A 21,092-nucleotide genomic window follows, 5' to 3' on the forward strand; every position below is an offset into this window, starting at 1 on the left:
CATATCAAGACCCGTTTGTGTGGTAAATCTTTGATTACAAATTTCGCAAATATATTCCGAATCTATTGATGAAGGATGTTTATTTCTTATATGTGCCTGTAGTTTACTAGATTCCGTAAAACAGCTACCACATATATCACATTTATGTTTTCGATCTACTGGATGCATCCGGGATGAATGTATACCGAGGCCTTGTTGTGTGCCAAATCTTTCGTTACATATGTCGCAGATATACTCTATATCTATAGACGAAGGATGTTTCTTTCTTATATGTGTCTGGAGATTTTTGGCCTCTCTATAAGAACTACCACATAATTCACATTTAAATTCACTAGGTGTTTGAGGAGCTTCACGGGAAGATGAAATAACAGATCTCTCTTTACTATCGCTGACGTAAGCCTCTGTATAATCATTGATCTCAAGGCCTTTACAATCATTCACATCTGTGTGAACATCAATTATTTCTAATTTGGGTAAGAATATTTGGTGAGTTATTGTATTACTTAGTTGTTGTTGTGTAATATGATCATCAAATTTCGATGTGAGTGATGACGGTGAGTAGAAGTTAAGTGAATTCTCCGGTAAAAATTCGTCCATTTCATCCATGTTCTCTTTTTTAATTATATCAATTGTGGATTTATCGTCATTCTCTGGTAAAAATTCTTCCATATTATCCATGTCTAGGTCATCTTCTTTAATATTATTGTCGCTTAGCGTATGTGTATCATTGTCAAAGGGTTCTGTTTTTATGGAAATCATTTCCGACATATTTACTTTGAATATCTGACTTTTCAATTAAAGGAAAACAAGATTTTACTACAATGTATTTTAGGGCTGTAAAAATAGAAACAAAAATTACACATGTAATTATTTTTAAGTTTTTTTGTCGACATTTAATTTTTTCTATTAATTTCGTTATTTTTTTTAAGACCATTTGAAGTCTTCTTTCATTTATTTTACTGCTAAACCTAAATAATGACGGGACGTACACAAATATTTCACCAACCTACCAAAACAACGCTCTCTGAGCGTCCGTATTACCCAAATACGTTGGGTCCCAAATCACATTTAAAGCAAAAAATCCGCGATCGTAACTTATATGCCATTTAGATATGACACCTTTAGCTGGATTTAGCCCATTATCAGGTTTTATTTGCTAAATCCAGCCAAAATCTACCAGATTTCCCATACAAAAATAAATCCTCCTATTGAGTGAATTTGTTTTAAATCTGGCATAAATCCTCGTATACAACTCTGCTTTTTGCAACATGTTGCTAGGAAATACAAAAAGTTGCAAGCTGGCACAAGAAACAAGGTAGATGCATCGGTGAATTGCTACACTAAAAATAATTTAAAATGTAAAAATTTGTAAACAAGGCGGAAAAATTAAATTTGTTTTGATGTACAAAATTGATTTTAATCAACCAAGACTAATATTTATGATGTCTAAGCAATAAAATAATTCGTTTATTTATTTTAGATGGGCAAACTATTTATTTATTTATTTAGCGTATTCCATCAGGAACATAAGCCGTTTACATAGAATCTCCATCTCTGTCTATCTGATGCGATATATCTTAATTCATTAAAAGTTTTTCCGGTTTCTGTAAAAATTGTACGTCTCCACGTTTTCCTTGGCCTTCCGCGGCCTCTGTATCCTTGGGGATTCCATTCAAGAGTTGCGTGTGATATTTCGTTGTATGGTCTTCTCAGAGTATGCCCCAGCCAGCAGTATTTTCTTCTTTTGATCTGCAGATTGATGTCTTCTTGTTCCGCTATATCTAATAGGTTTTCATTCGATATGGTTCTAGGCCACCATATTCTGAGGATGTTTTGTAGGCATCTATTTGTGAAGGTTTGCAGTTTGCGTTTTATTTCTTCGTTTACAGTCCATGTTTCTGACCCGTAAAGTAATACGGATTTGATGCAGGCATTGTATATGTGTATCTTTGTTTTAGGTGATATGGCACTGGATTTCCATATATTCTTTAGGTTGAAATAAGCTACTCTCGCCTTAGCCACGCGAGATGATACGTCATTAATCGCGCCTCCGTCGCTAGTTATGATGCTTCCAAGGTAGCTAAACTCATTGATATTTTGGATTGGGAGGTTGTTGAGATAGAATGCGGTTTGATTGGCATTCCCCTTTATGACCATAGATTTGGTCTTGTCTGCATTGATTCGGAGTCCGCATTCTGCAGCCCGCTTAGAAAGTTCATTGATTTTATGTTGCATGTTTTCTTTTGTCGTGGCTAGTAAAACAATGTCGTCTGCGTATTCTAGATCCTCGAGCTGTTGGTTAATTCTCCACTGGATGCCTCTGTTTTGATTGTTGGTGTATGCTAGTATTTCGTCCAAGGTACAGATGAAAAGTAGTGGTGAAAGCAAACATCCTTGTTTTACCCCGCTGTGTGTTGTAAAGGGATCGCTAGTTTTACCGAGGTGAGACACTCTCATTGTTGCGTCCGTGTATTGTGCTTTAATAACATTAATTATTTTTGTTGGCACACCTTTTCTCTCTAGAGCTCTCCATATTACGACTCGGTTAATTGCGTCAAAGGCCTTTTCGAAATCGACAAATGTAAGGTACAAAGTTGAATTGAATTCATTGAATTAATTTTGTTCCATTCTTCGTCCACGTTTGAATTTGTGGGAAGAGGTATTGATGGGATGTTATATTTAGTGTTAATGCTGTTTATGAAACGCTCTTTAACTCCATCCGATTCTAATTTGAGTCGGTTATAGAAGTGGCGTTTAGGCTTAACTAAATTATCGTTTCTTCTATATTTTTTAAGTGTGAGTTTGAGCTCGGCGATCAAAAGATAATGATCGGATGCGATGTCTGCGCTCCGTAGCACTCTCACGTCTTGCATCAATTTAAATCGCTTCTTGCTGATACAGAAATGATCTATCTGGCTTTGGGTAGAGAATCGTGGATCACGTGACTGCCAAGTAATTTTATGGTGAATTTTATGGGGGAAGTATGATCCTCCGACTACAAGATCGTAATTTGAACACGTTTCCAGTAAAAGTTCTCCGTTTTCGTTTTTCTCTCCAGGGCTTTGCTTTCCCATGACTTTTTCGAACCCGGTGTTATCGCATCCAATGCGTGCGTTCATGTCGCCCATTAAAATAAGGATGTCGTCTTTGTCGACACTAGTCAAGGTGCGATTTAATTCGTCGTAGAACTTTTCCTTAGTTTCTAACTCAGTTACCTCAGTTGGCGCGTAACATTGTACTATTGTGATTTTACCTATGCTGCTTTTAAGTTGTGCTCTTATAATTCGTTCGGAGATTGCTGACCAGGAGATTAGGGAGTTTCGGAATTTCCTGTTTATAAATATTATAACTCCGTGGGTATGCGGACTTCCTTCATTCCGACCGGAGTATAAAATGCGGTCGCCTTTAGAGTTTGTGAAATCACCGCTGCCGTTCCATCTCATTTCACTTATGCCTATTATTGCGATGTTGAGTCGGGTGCATTCTGCTGATAGCTGGGCTAGTTTTCCAGTTTGATATAACGAGTTAACGATCCATGTAGCAAATCTTATCCGTGGGCATGCGAGTGTCGTCATCAGGGTATCGGTTTGTTTCGTTTTTCTGGATTTCGTTTGATTGTTTGTAATCTGTAGAATTCAGCTGCAATGGGTGATTGGCCTAGTGCTGCCTAGTTTGGTGGTAGGGCTGCTACCTTGAATAGAAGTAATTTGATTTGGGAGGTGTGGCCTCCAAACTTGCCAACGACTCCTTAATTTTGTGGTGTCGGCCATTTCCTGCTGAGCACCGGTTGTTTGAAGGTTATTCCGCCTATGTTCGGTCGCCATTTCCCCATCTGTGGCAACGGGAGCCGCCGCGTGAAGCCTGGGGTTGACATTTGCTTTGGAGAGGCTATATTTGACGCATCACAAAGCCTTGGCCCCCAGATGGGCAAACTGCGATAAAATAATAATAAAATATTGGTCTTTAGTTAGCATTAGTAGCATAATGTGCTAACATTTTCAGTGTTAAACAATAAATTTGTAATTTGACGTATGTTCTTTTGACGTTTCAAATTCGATCAGATGGGCTGGTGCATCTACCTTGGTAATTGTGCTATGAACAAAAATCAGCTGACTGCCATTTAAATCCTCCAAAATGTATATCTAAATGCAATGAGATTTGTACTGGATTTATAAAATCCAGTCGAAGATTTAAGGCTAGTGTAAATGAGCTATGTATAATTAGGTTTGTCTGGTTACCCTAAAATGTGTAACAATTTGTACCAACTGTTGCTGGAAGTCGTCTGTTAACACAAAAAACCAGCAAAAGAGAGCGATTCGAGAGAGACATTTTGACAGTTCTTTCCTGAGAGTTTGCAAATTCTTGCTGGACAAATTTCTTCTGGTGTGGAATCAGATTGTCAAATTGTATTGTTTTATGGATAACAAATTTGTAAAGTGGAAAAATACTTTTTTGCATCATTTTCTTTTTTATTTTTAATAAAATACAACGTGTTTGCTTCCTTTGTTGGCGGACAAATTGTTGTTTTGGCAATTCAGCTGATTGCTTGCTGGTTTTTGCTGGGAAGGTTTCTGTTTACTTTTTACAATTTTCTAGCAAAAGAGAATAAAAACCCCTTACTCTCTGAGAAAGTTCTTGCTGGACAATTCTTGCTGGGAAAGTAACCAGACAGACTTATTAAAACGCAAACTTATGAATGAAAACAAAGACATAAATACAACTAAGACTAGACAAAATGCATGCAACAAAAAATGTTTACGAAACTTTGTATAGAAACATTACCCTTAACAGGTTGCAGTTAAGTCAAAATCGCAACCAAGGAGGAACATTTCATGTAATGGTATCAGAAACGAAATTTATGAATTCAAGGATCTATTTAAGAATAATTCTATGTCAATTGGATCGGTAAATTCGGTTAAATACGTAAAAATGTATAAAAGAAAAAAATGTTATATCACCATATCATGATATAACATTATGTTAAATTCAAAAGCCATTCACTGAAGAATGATAGCAAACAAAATGTCTTATCTTGTTGTATTTATGTCTTTGATGAAAAGTTCAAATAAAACTCTTGCTATCGGTGGAACTTTACGACTACTTTATATCGTTAATTATTAAAATTATAAACATTTTAATTTTACCAATTTTTGTCGGTAACCCTAGAGAATCGCAATACTGGGGCTGGATTCTTGTTTTATGAAAATTTTAAATGAAAAATCCTTTATAAATTTGTTCATTTCACATTTTCATAGAAACAGCATTGAGCCTCCCAAGTTAAGAAAACTAAAGGTCCTGCAGTAAGTAAAACTCTTGGTTAATTTTAATTAACATTTTTATTTAAATTTTGGATAAATTTTAGGGTACCTTATATCTATGCAAATTCATACGAGGATAAAACGAGGCAATCGAACGAATGGCCATATTACACAATTGAAATTTGTCTATCCGTTTATGATTATCTTCGCAATATGTCGATATAATGACTCCACAGAATAACTGATGTGTTGACAATACAATTTGCAATCATAATTTTCGAGTTCCATGTTATCATCTATCATGTGGATGGATGCATCCGGTTAGAATGTCTATCAAGACTTTTTTGTGTGGTAAATTTTGCATTACAAATTTTACAGATATACTCTGTATCCAAAGACGAAGGATGTTTTTTTCTTATATGTGTCCGAAGATAATGAGATTCTGCATAACAACTACCACATATTTCACATTTATAATTACTAGGTCTTTGAGCTTCTGGATGCATCCCGTAGGAATGTTTAACAAGACCTTTCTTTGTTGTAAATCTTTGATTACAAATTTCACAAATGTACTCTGTATCTATAGACGAAGGATGTTTTTTTCTTATGTGATTTCGTAGACTGCTTTCTTGGGTAAATGACCTATCACATAATTCACAGCGATGTCTAGTACGTGTTTCAATGGAATGAACTTCTGGATGTATCCGGGTAGAATGTACTTCAAGGCCTTGTTGTGTGGCAAATTTTCCATTGCATATTTTGCAGATATACTCTGTATCAATAGCGAAAGGATGTGTATTTCTCATATGTCTAAGTAGACTGCTTTCTTCTGTATAAGAACTATCACATAGTTCACAATTATATTTAGTAGGCATTTGAGTGGAATAAACTTCTGGATGCTTAATGTAAGAATGCTTAACAATACCTTTTCGTGTGATACATCTTTGATTACATATTTCACATATATACTCTGTGTCTATAGACGAAGGATGTTTTTTTGTTATATGACTCCGTAGACTTTTGTATTCTGTAAACGAACTATCACATAGTTCACAATTATGTTTAGGACGTATTTGTGTTGAATGAGTTCCTGGATGCATCCGGTTATAATGTAAAGAAAGACCTTTTGTTGTTGTAAATCTTTGATTACATATTTCACAGATATACTCTGCTTCAAAAAAATAAGGATGTTTATTTCTTATATGTCTTCGTAGACTTGATTCTTCTATATATGAAATATCACATAGTTCACATTTATGTTCGGTAGGTGTTTGAGCGACACAGGAAGATGAATCATTATTGACCTGATGGCCTTTTCTCTCATTCTCATCTGTGTGAACATCAATTATTTCTAATTTGGGTAAGGATATTTGGTGAGCTATTGCACTAGTTAGATGTTGTTGTGTAACATGTTCCATACGATCATCAGATTTCCACGTGAATGATGACGATGAGTACAAACTATGGGAATTCGCCGGTAAAAATGTGTCCATTTCATCAGCGTCCTCTTTTTTTATTTTATCCATTATGATCTCTGGTACAAATTCTTCCATTTTGTCCATGTCTAATTTTTCTTCTTTAATATCATTTTTCATATTCGTACAATTTTCAAGTTTTGTTGCATTGTAGCATAGTGTATTGGTGGTATCATTGTTATCATTTTCCTGCTTATAATCATTGTCAAAGGGTTCAGTTTTTATGGAAACAACTTCCGACATCTTTACTTTACATATCTAACTTTTTAGTTTTGGAAAACAAGTTTTTGTTACAATGTATATAGGGCTGTAAAATAGAAATAAACATCTTTTATAGCAAGATATAATTGTTGTTATAATAATTTCGCAATTTTGTTAAGACAATAAATCTATTTGTACAAGCTCAAATCCACTTGATTTGCTACATCCAGCATAGTCTAAAAGCGTTTCTACACGGTATGTTTTTTACATATTTGTGCATACCAACTATCACTTTTTACAAATCGTAATTTTGTTCACATGGTGTGAACCATACAGAAATTTCAATGCATCAAAGTGTTATGTTCATACATATGTATATTTTTCGAATAGAACGCGCTCTATTCTCGTCTGTACAACCAAAGGTAAACAGCTGTTTTGTTTGTACGCTAAATAAGTAAAGAAAACAACAGAAAACGAATGAAGACAAAAATTTTGCCGTGCAGAAGGAATTACATATGGGCGAAAAAAAGTGACAGTTGCTATGCATGAATATGTAAAAAACACACCGTGTAGAAGCCCCATAAGTTTACTATTAAAGTTAATTTAGCCTACTCTGGATTTATCAATTATCTGGCTTTATTTGACGTATGTGTTGTATGAAAATGACAACTTAAATCCACTGGATTTGCTAAATCCAGCGTAGTCGAAATCAGGCATTACACTACGTTTGCCATTTTTACCATTTTTAAAAGCAAAAGAACATACCATTAATAACCATTGGCCTGTTCCCGTACTTTATAAAGTGGTAAAAGTCGTAAAAGTTGTAAAAGTCGTAAACGATTTCCATATAAATTTTGTGTACGGGAACGCAAAATGTGTAAAAGTGGTAAAAATTGTAAAAACTTTTTAGTTCTGGAACAGAGCTCATATGTTTTTTGGTAATAGGTGTGTCTTTTTACGTGATAATTTGTAATAATTATTACTAAATGTTACTAAACGCTGTCGTTTTACACAAAAATTCAGTAAAAGAGAGCGAAGTGAGAGAACAATTTTGAGAGTTGTTTGCTGAGAAATTGCTAAAAGTTACTGAAAGAATTTTTCCCAGCAACATTTAGCAAGTTCGATCAGCTGTTTTTTAATCATCTGTTAATGGTCAGCTGCTCAATGTTTATCTTATTTTTGTGGAAGAATACTATAAATATTACAATTCAGCTATATTTATTGATTATTTTATTAATATATTAATTATTTTTCATTTATTTTGCTTAAAATTGAAGAACTTTTTCATTGCTTTGGAGTTAGTTTTTCTTTCATACATTGGCGCCAATGTTTTTGTTTTGGTTATCAACTGATATCTTGCTAAAATTTACTAAATGCTGTCTTTTTACTTTTTTTCTATTTTATGATTTGTTTACATTTACGAAATGCACTCGATTCCAACTGTCAATTCCTTTGCGTATACGTCAAATGAAAACTCATCTGAAATCCATAGGATTTCATTTGACGTTTATGCAATGGAATTGACAGTTGAAATCGAGTGGATTTCGTAAATGTAAACCAAGCATATGTATTAATGAGTAAAGCTGGGTACACATTGTCAGTTTTGAATGACAGCTTTGTTGTTGCTTGCTAGTGTGGCCGTTCATTTTTGTCATTCATCATGCAACCACAAAATATTTTGTGGTTGCTGGACGGTTGGACAGTTATCGATAATTGCAAAAAATCGTCATTCAAAACTGACAATGTGTACTGCACTTAAAATCCCTCTTATGCTTGGTTTACATTTACGAAATCCATTCGATTTCAATTGTCAAATCCATAGGTTAAACGTCTAATGAAATCCAATGGATTTCAGATGAGTTTTCATTTGACGTTTGATCTATGGAATTGACAGTTGAAATCGAGTGGATTTCGTAAATGTAAACAAACTGTTACTCTCTGAAAAGAAGTTACTGAATAATTATTACTGAACAAGTAAAAATACACAACTGATACAAAGTGGAAGGCACGTGAAATAAGGTAGCCAGCTGATAGGAACATGAGATGTCAAAACAAAGTGAAATCTAATGGCCCCGGCACATACGGCGCGTTGAGCGTTGCGTTACAACAACCACATGAAAACTTCAGGAACAAACTTGGCATCACTTACACCTTTTTCATGTGGTTGTTGTTTTCAACGGGCAACGCGTCACACAACGGACCGTATGTATTTGGCCCATTACATATTTTTCATGTGGTTCTGGTTTTCAACGCGCAACGCGTCGCACAACGGACCGTATGTATTTGTCCCATAAAGCCTTTGGCACATACGGCGTGTTTAGCGTTGCGTTACAACAGTTAAGGCCGCGGCACATACGGCGCGTTGAGCGTTGCGTTACAACAACCACATGAAAAACTCAAGGACAAACCTGGCATCACTTACACATATTTCATGTGGTTGTTGTTTTCAACGCGTGACGCAACGCACAACGGACCGTATGTGCCGGGGCCATTACATGAAAAATTCGTGAACAAACTTGGCATCACTTACATACTTTTCATGTGGTTGTTATTTTTTAACGCTCAACGCGAAACAAAACAGATCCTATGTGCCGAGGGCTTAAATGATTGGTCGAAGCTAATTCAAGCGTCAAAGCAAATTAAATTTCGTTACATATTTTTATACCCTCCACCAGATGGAGGGTATAATTAAATTTGTCATTCCGTTAAAGTATATATATTATTGATCAGCATAAAATTCTATGTCCATGTCCGTCCGTCCGTCTGTCTGTGGAAATCAAGATACAGCTCCCAATTTTAAAGATAGAGATTCCCGATTTTCGGTATTTTTAAAGTTTTAGCTTCATTATCCTGCCAAAATGACAGAAATTTGGTATTTAGTTATCGTTGGGTGTACAAAACTTTCCACCTGAAATTTGTCGGAATCGGACCACGCCTTCATATAGCCCCCATAGGACGGTACCCCCCGATTTTTGGTTTTAGCTTCATTATCACACCGAAATGACTGAAATATGGTACTTAGACTTCGTTGGGTGTATAAAACGTTCCCCCAGAATTTTGTCGGTATCGGTCTACGCCTTCATATAGCCCCCATAGAACGGTACCTCGGTATTGTGAACGTTGTGGCCTCAATATTCCACCGAAATGTCTGAAATTTTGTATTTAGACTTCGTTGAGGGTATAAAACATTATCGCAGAATTTTGTCAGTATCGGCCCACGCCTTCATATAGCTCCCATAGGACGGTACCACCCGATTTTCGGTATTTAGTAGGTTTTAGCTTCGTTACCGCACCGACATGGCAGAAATGTGGTAGTTAGTCTTCTTTGAGGTTATAAAACTTCCCCCAGAATTTTGTCGGTATAGTTCCACGCCTTCATGTAGCTCCCATAGAATGGTACCTCCCGATTTTCGGTATTGTGAAGGTTGTGAGCTAAATATTACTACGAAATTGATGAAATTTGGTATTTAGACTTCGTTGAGGGTACTCAACTTTGATATGATATAAAACGGTTCCCCAGAAATTTGTCTGTATAGGTCCACGCCTTCATATTTCCCCATTTCCGACTAAAATTCGTTGGTATAGGTCCTCGTTTCGATATAGCCCCCTTAGAATGTTGAAGGTTGTGACTTCAATATCCCACCAAAATGACTGTAACTCGTTATTTGAGGGGAGTACACACTAACATTCAAAACTGACAGTCAACGTACTTTTAGGACAATTTTCCGACAAATAACAATTTTTATTTAGCTAAAAACGTTTGAAATACAATATTAACGGTATTATTTAGAGATTACAAAAGAAAATTTTCAATTAGGCTTTCATATTCACGAAATAGACCTCGATGACTGTCAGTTTTGCTTGTCAATGTGTACTATACTTTAGTTTTCCAAGGGGTTATAAAATATTCCAGAAGAGTATTGTCAGTTTCATATATCCCAGTAGAAGCGTACTTCTTTATTTTCGTTATTTTTTAAGTTTTAGCCACATTCTCTTACCGAAATATAGGAAATTTGGTATTTAGACTTCTTTGCGTCTAAAAACTTTCCGCCAGAAATTTGTCGGTATAGATCGACGTGCCTCTCATTGTTTTACCGAAAATGCTGACATTTGGTATTAAGTGTTCTTCATCAAGGAAACTAATTATGTATTCCATTTTACTTCAATACAACTCGTGGTGGAGGGTATAACAAGTTCGGCCCGGCCGAACTTAACGCCGTTCTTACTTGTTACATATTATATGTGTGTCCGTTAACTCAAAATTTGTACAAATTGTTACTGGATTTTGTTCGTTTAATCTACAGTACAATGCAAAAGACCTTAGCCGATTACAAAAAGTTACTGAACTTGTACAAATTGCGTTGCGTTATTGTAGCAAATAGCTAAATATAATTCGTTATTAAAGTCCGAGTTTACACGTTCAAAGTTAATGGGAAAGAAAATTGAAAGGCTTTATCCTTACATGTTTTTGAATGTAAGTGCATACCTTTTATCTTCTGAAAGTCATTAAGGACTCAGTGACCAATTTCAAGTCAGCGCTAATTTTTAATAATTTGCTGAAAAATATAATATTTTTGCACACAGGAACAAAGATTCTTTTCACAGTTATTAAAATGTATACTAATATTGCGGAAAGGGTTTTTGCAAAAATATTTAACAAAAGTTACAAAAACCGAATATTTTTCACGCATAGATAACAGGGTTGACAAAGTTTTATTTGTTATTCTCCCTTATAGGGTTGCCATGGATCCATGTAACATACACTTTTTAATTGCCACAGGACCATGGCAGAACTACCAAGTAGTGGTATCACACCAGCTGATCGAATATGAAAAGTCAAATCCCTTTATAAAAAATTATTTTTGTTGTAATTGACATAAAATATTCAAAATTTTACGATACCACTACCTGGGTAATTGTGCCATGCACAGGTTTTTGGATATTGGGTATGGGCTTCTAAAATACTGAGGTGTTATTATTGGTCAAATTGAAAACCGAATATTTTTGACACTCACTGTATGCTTGTTTTATTCTATTCAATGGATTCCCTTTGCAAACTATTCAACAGTATCAAAACGTAGAGAGAAAGATAAACAAAACTTTTCAAACAATTTCTCCCAATGTAAAACACTGTGAGAGCAAACTAAATGACGCTCTCGATACCATCCACAAACACAGTAAGTGGTGGTTTGGTGTTTTTGACGTTTCACATTCTTTAATAGACCCACTTCTCTTTTCAATATAAAAATAAACATATGTACATACCTTAAAATTGATGTGATCTGATGAATATTGTATAATAACACTTATTTATTGTTAATTTATATTTTGTTATAAACTTTAACAAAAGAATTAAAATTGAATAGCGCGTAGGTACCAAGTGAAGAATGGTGCCGTTCAAACTATGGTTTGTTGTCGTTTTAAAAAGAGACCCAGTTGTGTGAACAGAGTGAGAGAGAAAATGGGAAAGAGGCAACCATTGACTGGAGTGCATGGCACAATTATCAGGTAAATGCATCAGCCAATAACTACAACAAAAACCAATTCAGTCCTGTGAAATGTCAAAAATGTTTTCCAAAAATAATGCGATTCACACAATTTTTTCCACAAAATTTTGTTAGGCAGATATGTATTAATAAACACGTTATTACAAAAATCCAAAGAAAATTCACAATTTTTCGTTTAAATTTTTGTTTTTTAATTTTGTGTGTTTCAATTACAACTTTAAGCTCGCTCAGCTGGGCCGATGCGGCTACCTGTATGATTGTGTCATGATGGAGTGTTTACTGAGAGTAAACTTTACTCTTCAATATGTAGCCAGCAGTGATGCCAGGTTTGCGATTTATCGACATTTTGACGATTTTTAGTCTAAAAACAGAAATGACGATTTTTACACCCAAAATGAAGATTTCAAGTTATGACATAAGGTGTGTTCATTTACTAAATAATTTGTACAAGTCTTTTGCATCGTACTGTAGAGTAAACGAACAACATCCAGCAACAATTTGTACAAATTTTGAGTAAACGAACACACATATAGACTAATGAAGGTATAAACGATGGATTACTCAACTTTTTCGCGGTCAAGTCACTCAAACCCGAAAACTCAAAATAGTTCGAAGATGATTTTTGGAAAAAAAAATTGCAGCAATTTCTTGGATATTTTTATCTGAGGATATAGTTCACTTTAAAAATTAACCTAGACTTTTGTCTGAACAAAATATTTGCAGTTTATATTGAGTTTCTTGGTACCCCACACTCAATTCGAACATACTCGGTGAGAACATTTCGGTGTCTATATCTTCGTTGGTCTATAGACCAAGGCATAACGACCATAACATATGTTATTTCAAAATTTTCTTTATGTTGTTGGGGAAATTACAACAAAACTTATTTCTTTATAAGGGATTTGACACTTCATATTCGAACAGCTGGTGTGATACCACTACCTTGGTAATTGTGCCATGGTATAGACTAATGAAGATATACACGAAGGTTTACTCAATTTTTGCGCGGTCGATTCCCTCAAACCCGAAAACTCAAAGTAGTTCGAATAAGATTTTTGGCAAAATGACAATATTTTCTTGGATATTTTATTTTGAGGATTTAGTTCCTATTGAAAACTTTTGTCAAAACAAAATATTTATTAAGTTGTATTTTTTAGCATTTTATATTGAGTTGCTTGGTCACTACACGTAATTCGAACATACTCGGTGCGAAAATTCTGGCATCCATATTTTGTTTCTATGCTTTAATATTAATCCCGTAAGCCAAGTTGCATGGTCTCCCAAATTAAGAATGATATATTATTCTTATTATCAAATTGGCTTATTACTTTAATAATTATTTTAATAAATCAAACTCTTCTATAATTTTAATTAACATTTTTATTGAATGGGCACATTTTACTGGTACATTATACCTATGTAAATTCATATCAAGATAAAATTCGACAGTTGACATTGGTGTATCCGTTTGTGATTAACTTCAATATGTTGATGTAATGAATGACTCCAAAGAATAACTTATGTGTTGATAATATTTGGAATCAGATTTTCAAGTTCCATGTTATCTATCATGTGGATGCATCCGGAAAGAATGTACATAAAGGGCGTGGTATGTGGTATATCTCTGATTACATATTTCACACATATACTCTGTATTTATAGACGAAGGATGTTTTTTTCTTATATGACTCCGTAGACTGGCTTCTTCTGAAAAAGAACAATTGCATAGTTTACAATTATGTCTAGTATCTGTTTGAGTGGAATGAACTTCTGGATGTATTCGGGTATAATGTACTTGAAGGCCTTGTTTAGTGGTAAATTTTGAATTACATATCTTGCAGATATACTCTGTATCAATAGACAAAGGATGTTTTTTTCTCACATGTCTTAGTAGATGTTTCTTTTCTCCATAAGAATTATCACATAATTCACAATTATATTTAGAAGATATTTGAGTGGACTGAGCTACTGAATGCATCCGGTTAGAATGTAGATCAAGGCCTTGTTGTGTGACAAATCCTTCGTTACATATTTCGCACACAAACTCTGTATCTATAGACGAAGGATGTTTTTTTCGCATATGTCTCCAGACAGTATAGTAATCCATATAACAAATACCACATATTTCACATTTATGTTCAGTAAGTGTTTGAGTTTCTGGATGCTTCATGTAAGAATGCTTATAAAGACCATTTTGTGTGGTAAATTTTTGATTACAAATTTCGCAAATATATTCTAAATCTATAGTCGAAGGATGTTTTTTTCCTATATGTGTCTGAAGATCTTTATCGTGATTAAAAGAACAATTACATATTTTACAATAATGTTTAGCAGGTATTTGAACGGAATGCTTGCGGGTATAATGGACATCAAGACCTGATTGTTTGGTAAATCGTTGATTACAAATCTTGCAAATATATTCTGAATCTATAGACGAAGGATGTTTCTTTCTCATATGTGCCTGCAGATTTCTAGATTCTCTATAAAAATTACCACATAGTTCACATTTATGTTTGGTAGGTGTTTGAGCTACACGAGCAGATGAAATTACAGATCTTTCACTGACGTTAGTCTCTTTATCACTTTTGAGCTCAGAACCTCCTCTATCATTCTCATCTGTGTGAACATCAATTATTTCTAATTTGGGTAAGGATATCTGCTGAGTTGTTTCACTAGGTAGATGCTGTTGTGTAACATGTTGATGGTGTACTTCATCGTGGATTATCGATTTCGTATGATCATTAGATTTCCATGTGAGTGATGACGATGAGTAGATGCTAGTTGAATCATCTGGCAAAAATTCGTCCATTTCTTCCACGACCTCTTCTTTGATTACATCAATTTTGTATTTATCGACATTCTCTGGTAAAAATTCTTCCATTTTATCTAAGTCGGGCTGTTCTTGTTTAATATCATTTCCCATATTTATAAAATTTTCAAGTTTTGTTGTATTGCAACCTAGTGTATTTGTATCATTGTTAGAATCTTCCTGTTTATACTCATTGGCATTGGGTTCAGTTTTTATGGAAACGTTTTCCGACATCTTGACTTTTTTTTTAGTTTTCAATTAAGGAAAACAATTTTACAGTTAATTATTTAGGGCAGACTGTAAAAGAAAAGCAAAGATTTTGCATGTAAATATTTTTTTGTAAAGTTTTTGTATCAACTTTAAGTTTAAATTTAACAATTGTCGCGGTCAAAATCTTATGGTGTGGCAGTCCTAAAGAGCAGTACACATTGTCAGTTTTGAATGTCGATATTTTGCAGTTATCGATAACTGTCCAACCGTCCAACAACCACAAAACATTTTGTGGTTGCATGATGAATGACAAAAATGAACGGCCACACTAGCAAGCACCAACAAAGCTGTCATTCAAAACTGGCAATGTGTACTCAGCTTAAACGATTATCATTAAACGATGAAAGGTAAGGTGCGCAAAGCAAAAGGGGGATGCGCTTTTAAAACTTTCTTTTAAATTGTAAGTGTTTGTAAGTAGCCGGCCTTCGGCCGGGCATTTAAGACTTTGTTTTATGTACAGGAGCAACAGGGGGCTGCGCTATCAAAACTTTCTTTTAAATTGGTAGCCCTTGGGACCCTGAACACAACGATATATAGCTTTCCCGGGGGGAAGCACATACTTGCAGCGATCAACTTTTTTTAAATTTGAAGTGTTTCTAAGTATCCGCGTTCGACTAGGAATTTAAAAAATTCTCCTATAAACAGGTTAAAAATAGGTGGCGCGCACAAAAGTACTCTCCATAAGCTTTAATTAAAACGATACCCATATTGCCCACGTTAGAATTGTAAAATGTCAAGACCCATATCTCGGGAAGTATGGACCTAATGGTGTTAAAGTACGAAATTTCGGAAATATTAGGGCTAATATCTCGGGAAGTATGGACTTCCCGCCGGAAAATTTTATGTCGTTGTATTCAGGGTGCCAAAATCTATCTACTGTAAGTGCCTCTAAACGACATTTAAAGCTGGGTACACATTGTCAGTTTTGAATGTCGATATTTCGCAATTATCGATAACTGTCAAACCGTCCAGCAACCACAAAACATTTTGTGGTAGCATGATGAATGACAAAAATGAACGGCCTCACTAGCAAGCAACAACAAAGCTGTCATTCAAAACTGACAATGTGTACCCAGCTTAAGCCACATTTTTTATCGATTATTCTTTATTTAATATTTTCCAAACACAAACCCAATATGAAATCGTCCATTAAAGGTCTGTTCCAAAACTACAAGAATCTACTATTTTTTACTATTTTCTCCGATAACATAAAGGAAAATATGTTATCGTAATAAAAAATGGTAGCATCTTGCAGGTTATGGAACACAGCATAAATACATTAAAAATTAAGAGTATTTCGCAGCAACACCTGTGGATGCTGGTGTACTCTTTTAAAACTGTTCAAAACGATGGTGAGCAAAATAGGAAAAGAGAAAATTTAAGGGAGAATTAATATTTAATTTTTCTTGTTGTTTCATTACATATTTAAACATTTTTAAGCACTAATGTTACCTAAAATCGTGCTACAAATGAATTATTAAAGAATTATTACAAAAAATACTTAAACGCCCAAGTGTTGATGAATTAATTAAATTAAGAGTATTTTATAGAAACCACCAGAGGATGGCCGTGCACACCATTGGTTCAAAAGCAATGCTGAGCAAAATAATAAAAGAGAGTATTTAAGGGAGAATTAATATTAAATTTTTCTTGATGTTCTATTCCTTTTTTAATTTATTGGTAACATAAATGTTGTCTAAAATAACCCATGAAACAAGTTATAACAAAATATACAAAAAAAAACATGTATAAAAGTTGATATTTTTGAAGATTTCAGTAAACAAAGAGAAAATCCCTTATGTGCTAGCACACAGGCTTGCTCAGCCCTATTCAAAAGTATCAAAACGTAAACATAACCGGCGTTTTTTTAATATTTTGTTCAAACAATTTCTCCCAATGTGGAACACTGTGAGACCAACCCAAATGACACTCTCACTCTCTCATTACCATCCACAAACACAGTAAGTGGTGGTTGTTTGGTGTTTTTGACGTTTCACATTCTTTCTTTGATAGACACTTATTTTTTATATAAAACAATAAATATACATACCTTGAATTTGATGTGAGTGGACGAATATTGTTTAATAACACTTATTTATTGTTATTTTTTATATTTTCTTAAAAACTCCAACAAAAAAGAAAAAAAAATTGAATAGCGCGTAGGTACGAATTGAATAATGATGCCGTTCAAACTAATTTTCTGTTTATCGTTTTAACAAGAGACCCATATTGTGTCAACGGAGTAGTGTTGCCGTTCGAAAAATTTTTTTCGACCCAAAATTTTCCTAAAAACGGCCCAAAACGGCCCAACATTAAAAATTAAAACAAAACATATATATTTCTCATAGATACCATAGCTCTGTTCCTTTACGTTCAAGAATCTTCAAGTTTTACCACTTTTTACTCGAAAAGCGTTCCTTTACTTCAGACACAATACAACTCATATGGGAGCAGTTTACAACTTTTGCCGGTTTTACCATTTTCAAAAGTAAAGGAACAGACCATATATTACTTTTAGAAAAATCGAAAAAAATTGTCTATTTGTACGTAACCCTGCGTTTATACATGACAGGACAGTTGACTTCATGTATTGATTGTCAAAATCCCACAACTTGCCTGTGTGACGTAGGCGTCCAGACAACTGCGAAAACAGTTGTAAAATTATGAATGAAAATCACCGATTTCTTTTTGTTTTCCGTTCACATATTTTGTTTTGTACATATTCTTTTGTTTTCAGCACATTTGAATTATCATCTCACTTCTTTTTCACAAAAATGTCAAAAATTTGTCAACCCGGCTGTCTGTGAAAAACTGATGGACAACTGAGAGACAAACGACAAATGTATGCATGTGTTAGTAAATCAGAGTTGTATTTGAAGACAAATTGTCTGGTGTAAACGCCTAGTAAAGGTAGTATGCCGCAAAAAATTGTCTGAGATATAATGATTGGAAGGCAACAATTTATTGTGATTTGAATGTAGCATATAAACTTTAAGTGCGTGTTTCTCGTAACGGCGTTTTTGAAGTCGGTGCCAACGGTAGCTCTAAAACGAATTGACCGATCTTCATATGACCTTATTATATTATTTATGTGAGCTTATTAAATACATAAAAAGCTTGACTTTAAGCGAGACAGGTTAAAAAAATTATTTTGCCCAATTTTTTTACAAAAACAGTAAATTTTTTTCGTTAAAATCGAAATTTTGACTTTGACAGTTCATTTTTTTTAAACTATTTTTATTAATTCTGTTTTATTGGGTTCCTAAAGCGATAACAAAAATATACTATGATCGGCCCGTCCGTTTTCGTGCTATCGTTGGCACCGCAATACGCTTTTACAAAATGATGGTTTCACAGATAGCCATTCAACTTAAGAATATGCACTATTTTTCAAGAACAAAAATGCCAAAGGTACATATTATAAGATGTGAGAATGAAAGAAAGTATAGTTTTACCGAGTCTTAGCAAATTCCAATCTGTTACTATTAACCCCGATAAAGCCACTGGTCGTTTAAACGCCACAAAAAATGGTTGCAAAAATTGACGTAAAACTCTGGTTTTTCGAATATTTTTGTGGGGTTTTTTGCATTTTGTTATAGTATTTTCTGTTATCTGTCATTTCACGCTTATAACGCTTCATTAAACCTACGCATTTCCACGCAATTGGCCTAAAACCCAAGCTATTCAAAAAAATCGACTTTTTTGTAATTTTCGACTTTTGATGAAAAATTTAAATATGCGATAAAAACTTAACATAAATGTTAGAATCATATAAAGTCAGGAATTTGTTAGGTATATAGTAAGAGTATTTTCTCAATCAAAAACCAAGAGAGTGGCATGCAAGGAAGCACCTATATTAACCTCCAAAGTTTTTGGAACTTTTAAAAGAAGGTCCGATTGCAGGAAAACTATGTATACGTTTTAGAGAAAAAAGTTATTTGCTAAAAATGCTTAAAAAGTCTCAAAAATATAATTTTCATAAACAATTTTAAGTTTTCTCGCAAAAAAATTCTCGGGGTCACATTCTACAAGTCTGGGAAAATGTAATACCTGGTTTATAATACGCAAAACTTCGTTTGAGGTTACCTTACATCAGCGTCGCCCATAATATTTCCATCAATACTACAGCATATGTGTATGCATGGGTGAAAAAAACAACAACCACATGATATTCATCGTTTGTTTATTTACACGTACACTGTATGTGAGAGAGAGAAGCAAACGCAAAAACAACTCAGTGGGCGCCCTCACTATACTTCTTTGCAAAGACAGCGCGGCCCTGCCTTACATGGAGTTATTGTATTTAGTAGTTTAAGGGCCATTATTACATCCTTTCTTTTACTATTGGATGGATTTGAAAACGCAGAAAACCATTTTGGATGCATTAAAAGTGTAATTTTAACACTAAACGTTAACACAAAGAAGGTCCTCCTTCAATTTTTATCATTACTTTCAACGTTAAGTTAGCCGAAACGCTATAAATCTGTGAGCAAAATCCAAACTACATATAACAAAAGAAGAGTTGTAATAAAGGGGGGTATTTGGGTCACTTTTATATTTGATCTAGTAATTTAATATAGCCGTAATTTTTCAGGAGATTTCTCTACCTTCCCTCCCAGTTCTTGGTTTTGGCTGGCTTATGTTTTTCACCAAATCGATTATTTCTATATTTTCGTGTTTTTGCTATAAAATATAATATTTTTGCATACAGGAACAAAGATACTTTTGGCAATTAATAAAAGGTATACTAATATTGCAGAAAAAGTTCGATAATTACCTGTTTTTTTGGCAAAATATTTAACAAAAGTTACAAAAACCGAGTATTTTTGACGCATTGAAAACAGGGTTAACAACGTTTTTTTTTTCTTATTCTCGCTTATAGGGTTGCCACGGATCCATGTTATATACACTTTTTTTATTGCCACAGTACCAACATTTTTTAAGTATTTGGTTTTTTGGATATTGGGCACGGGCTTCTAAAATACTGAGATGTTATTATTGGTGAAATTAAAAACCGAATATTTTTGACACTCACTGTATTTTTGTAGTCAATGTCAATATATTGATGCTCTTTTTTATTTATTTTTTATAAAAAAGACAATTTGAGTTGACATTCGGATATACATAAATAGGATAAACCTGAACTATCTGCATGAAATTTATTCTTTAGGTTGTTAATTATAGGTAAAATATATGCCAAAAATAGAAAAACCTCTGCCTTGGCATGATTCCGTTGCAACCAAATTATTATGAACTTTTTTTATTTATGAACACAATGTATGAATCAATTAAGTATCATGAAAAGTATATTACAAAACCCGGGTAACTAAAAGTTAAAAGTGACCATTAAAGTACTAGGAAGACCTTCTTGGCATTAAGTTTTAATGTGAAAATTATATTTTTAATGCCCACAAATTGCTTTATTTTATGTTTTCAAATCCACCCAATAGTAAAAGTAAGCATGTAATAATAGCCCCGAGACTAATATTTGATATTTTATAAAATATTGTTTAAAATTATTAGCACGAAAACGGCCCAAAATGGATTTGGGCCGCCCATCGGCCCAAAATTA

General features: G+C 34.1%; 2 protein-coding genes across 11 annotated transcripts in view; one reads left to right on the forward strand and one right to left on the reverse strand.

The window, feature by feature from the left end:
- LOC141403759 (uncharacterized) overlaps positions 1–21,092 on the forward strand; it is a 567,712-nt gene that overhangs the window by 489,504 nt on the left and 57,116 nt on the right. The window lies entirely within an intron of this gene.
- Positions 1,467–17,746, reverse strand: LOC141403794 (uncharacterized). 4 transcript variants are annotated; one of them, XR_012412892.1, is made up of 2 exons: positions 17,571–17,700; positions 1,467–3,932 (listed from the first exon to the last, which is right to left on the reverse strand). XR_012412892.1 is itself a non-coding variant. In XM_073986769.1 (2 exons), exon 2 carries the CDS (start codon positions 6,974–6,976, stop codon positions 5,558–5,560), a length of 1,419 nt encoding a protein of 472 aa, XP_073842870.1. In that variant the 5' UTR covers positions 6,977–7,040; positions 17,571–17,699; the 3' UTR covers positions 5,502–5,557. The 4 variants fall into 4 exon arrangements, 2 of the variants coding, with proteins under 2 accessions (XP_073842870.1, XP_073842869.1); XM_073986769.1 differs by lacking the exon at positions 1,467–3,932 and adding an exon at positions 5,502–7,040 and having other exon boundaries at positions 17,571–17,699; XM_073986768.1 differs by lacking the exons at positions 1,467–3,932; positions 17,571–17,700 and adding exons at positions 5,502–7,040; positions 12,200–12,335.

This window comes from Musca autumnalis, unplaced genomic scaffold (genome assembly GCF_047663935.1).
Source record: "Musca autumnalis isolate F117 unplaced genomic scaffold, ASM4766393v1 scaffold_4, whole genome shotgun sequence".
NCBI classification, from domain to species: Eukaryota; Metazoa; Arthropoda; class Insecta; order Diptera; family Muscidae; genus Musca; species Musca autumnalis.

Coding starts and splice junctions, on each gene's coding strand:
- LOC141403794 (XM_073986769.1), bottom strand. CDS start 6,976: ATGTCGGAAGTTGTTTCCATAAAAACTGAACCCTTTGACAATGATTAT.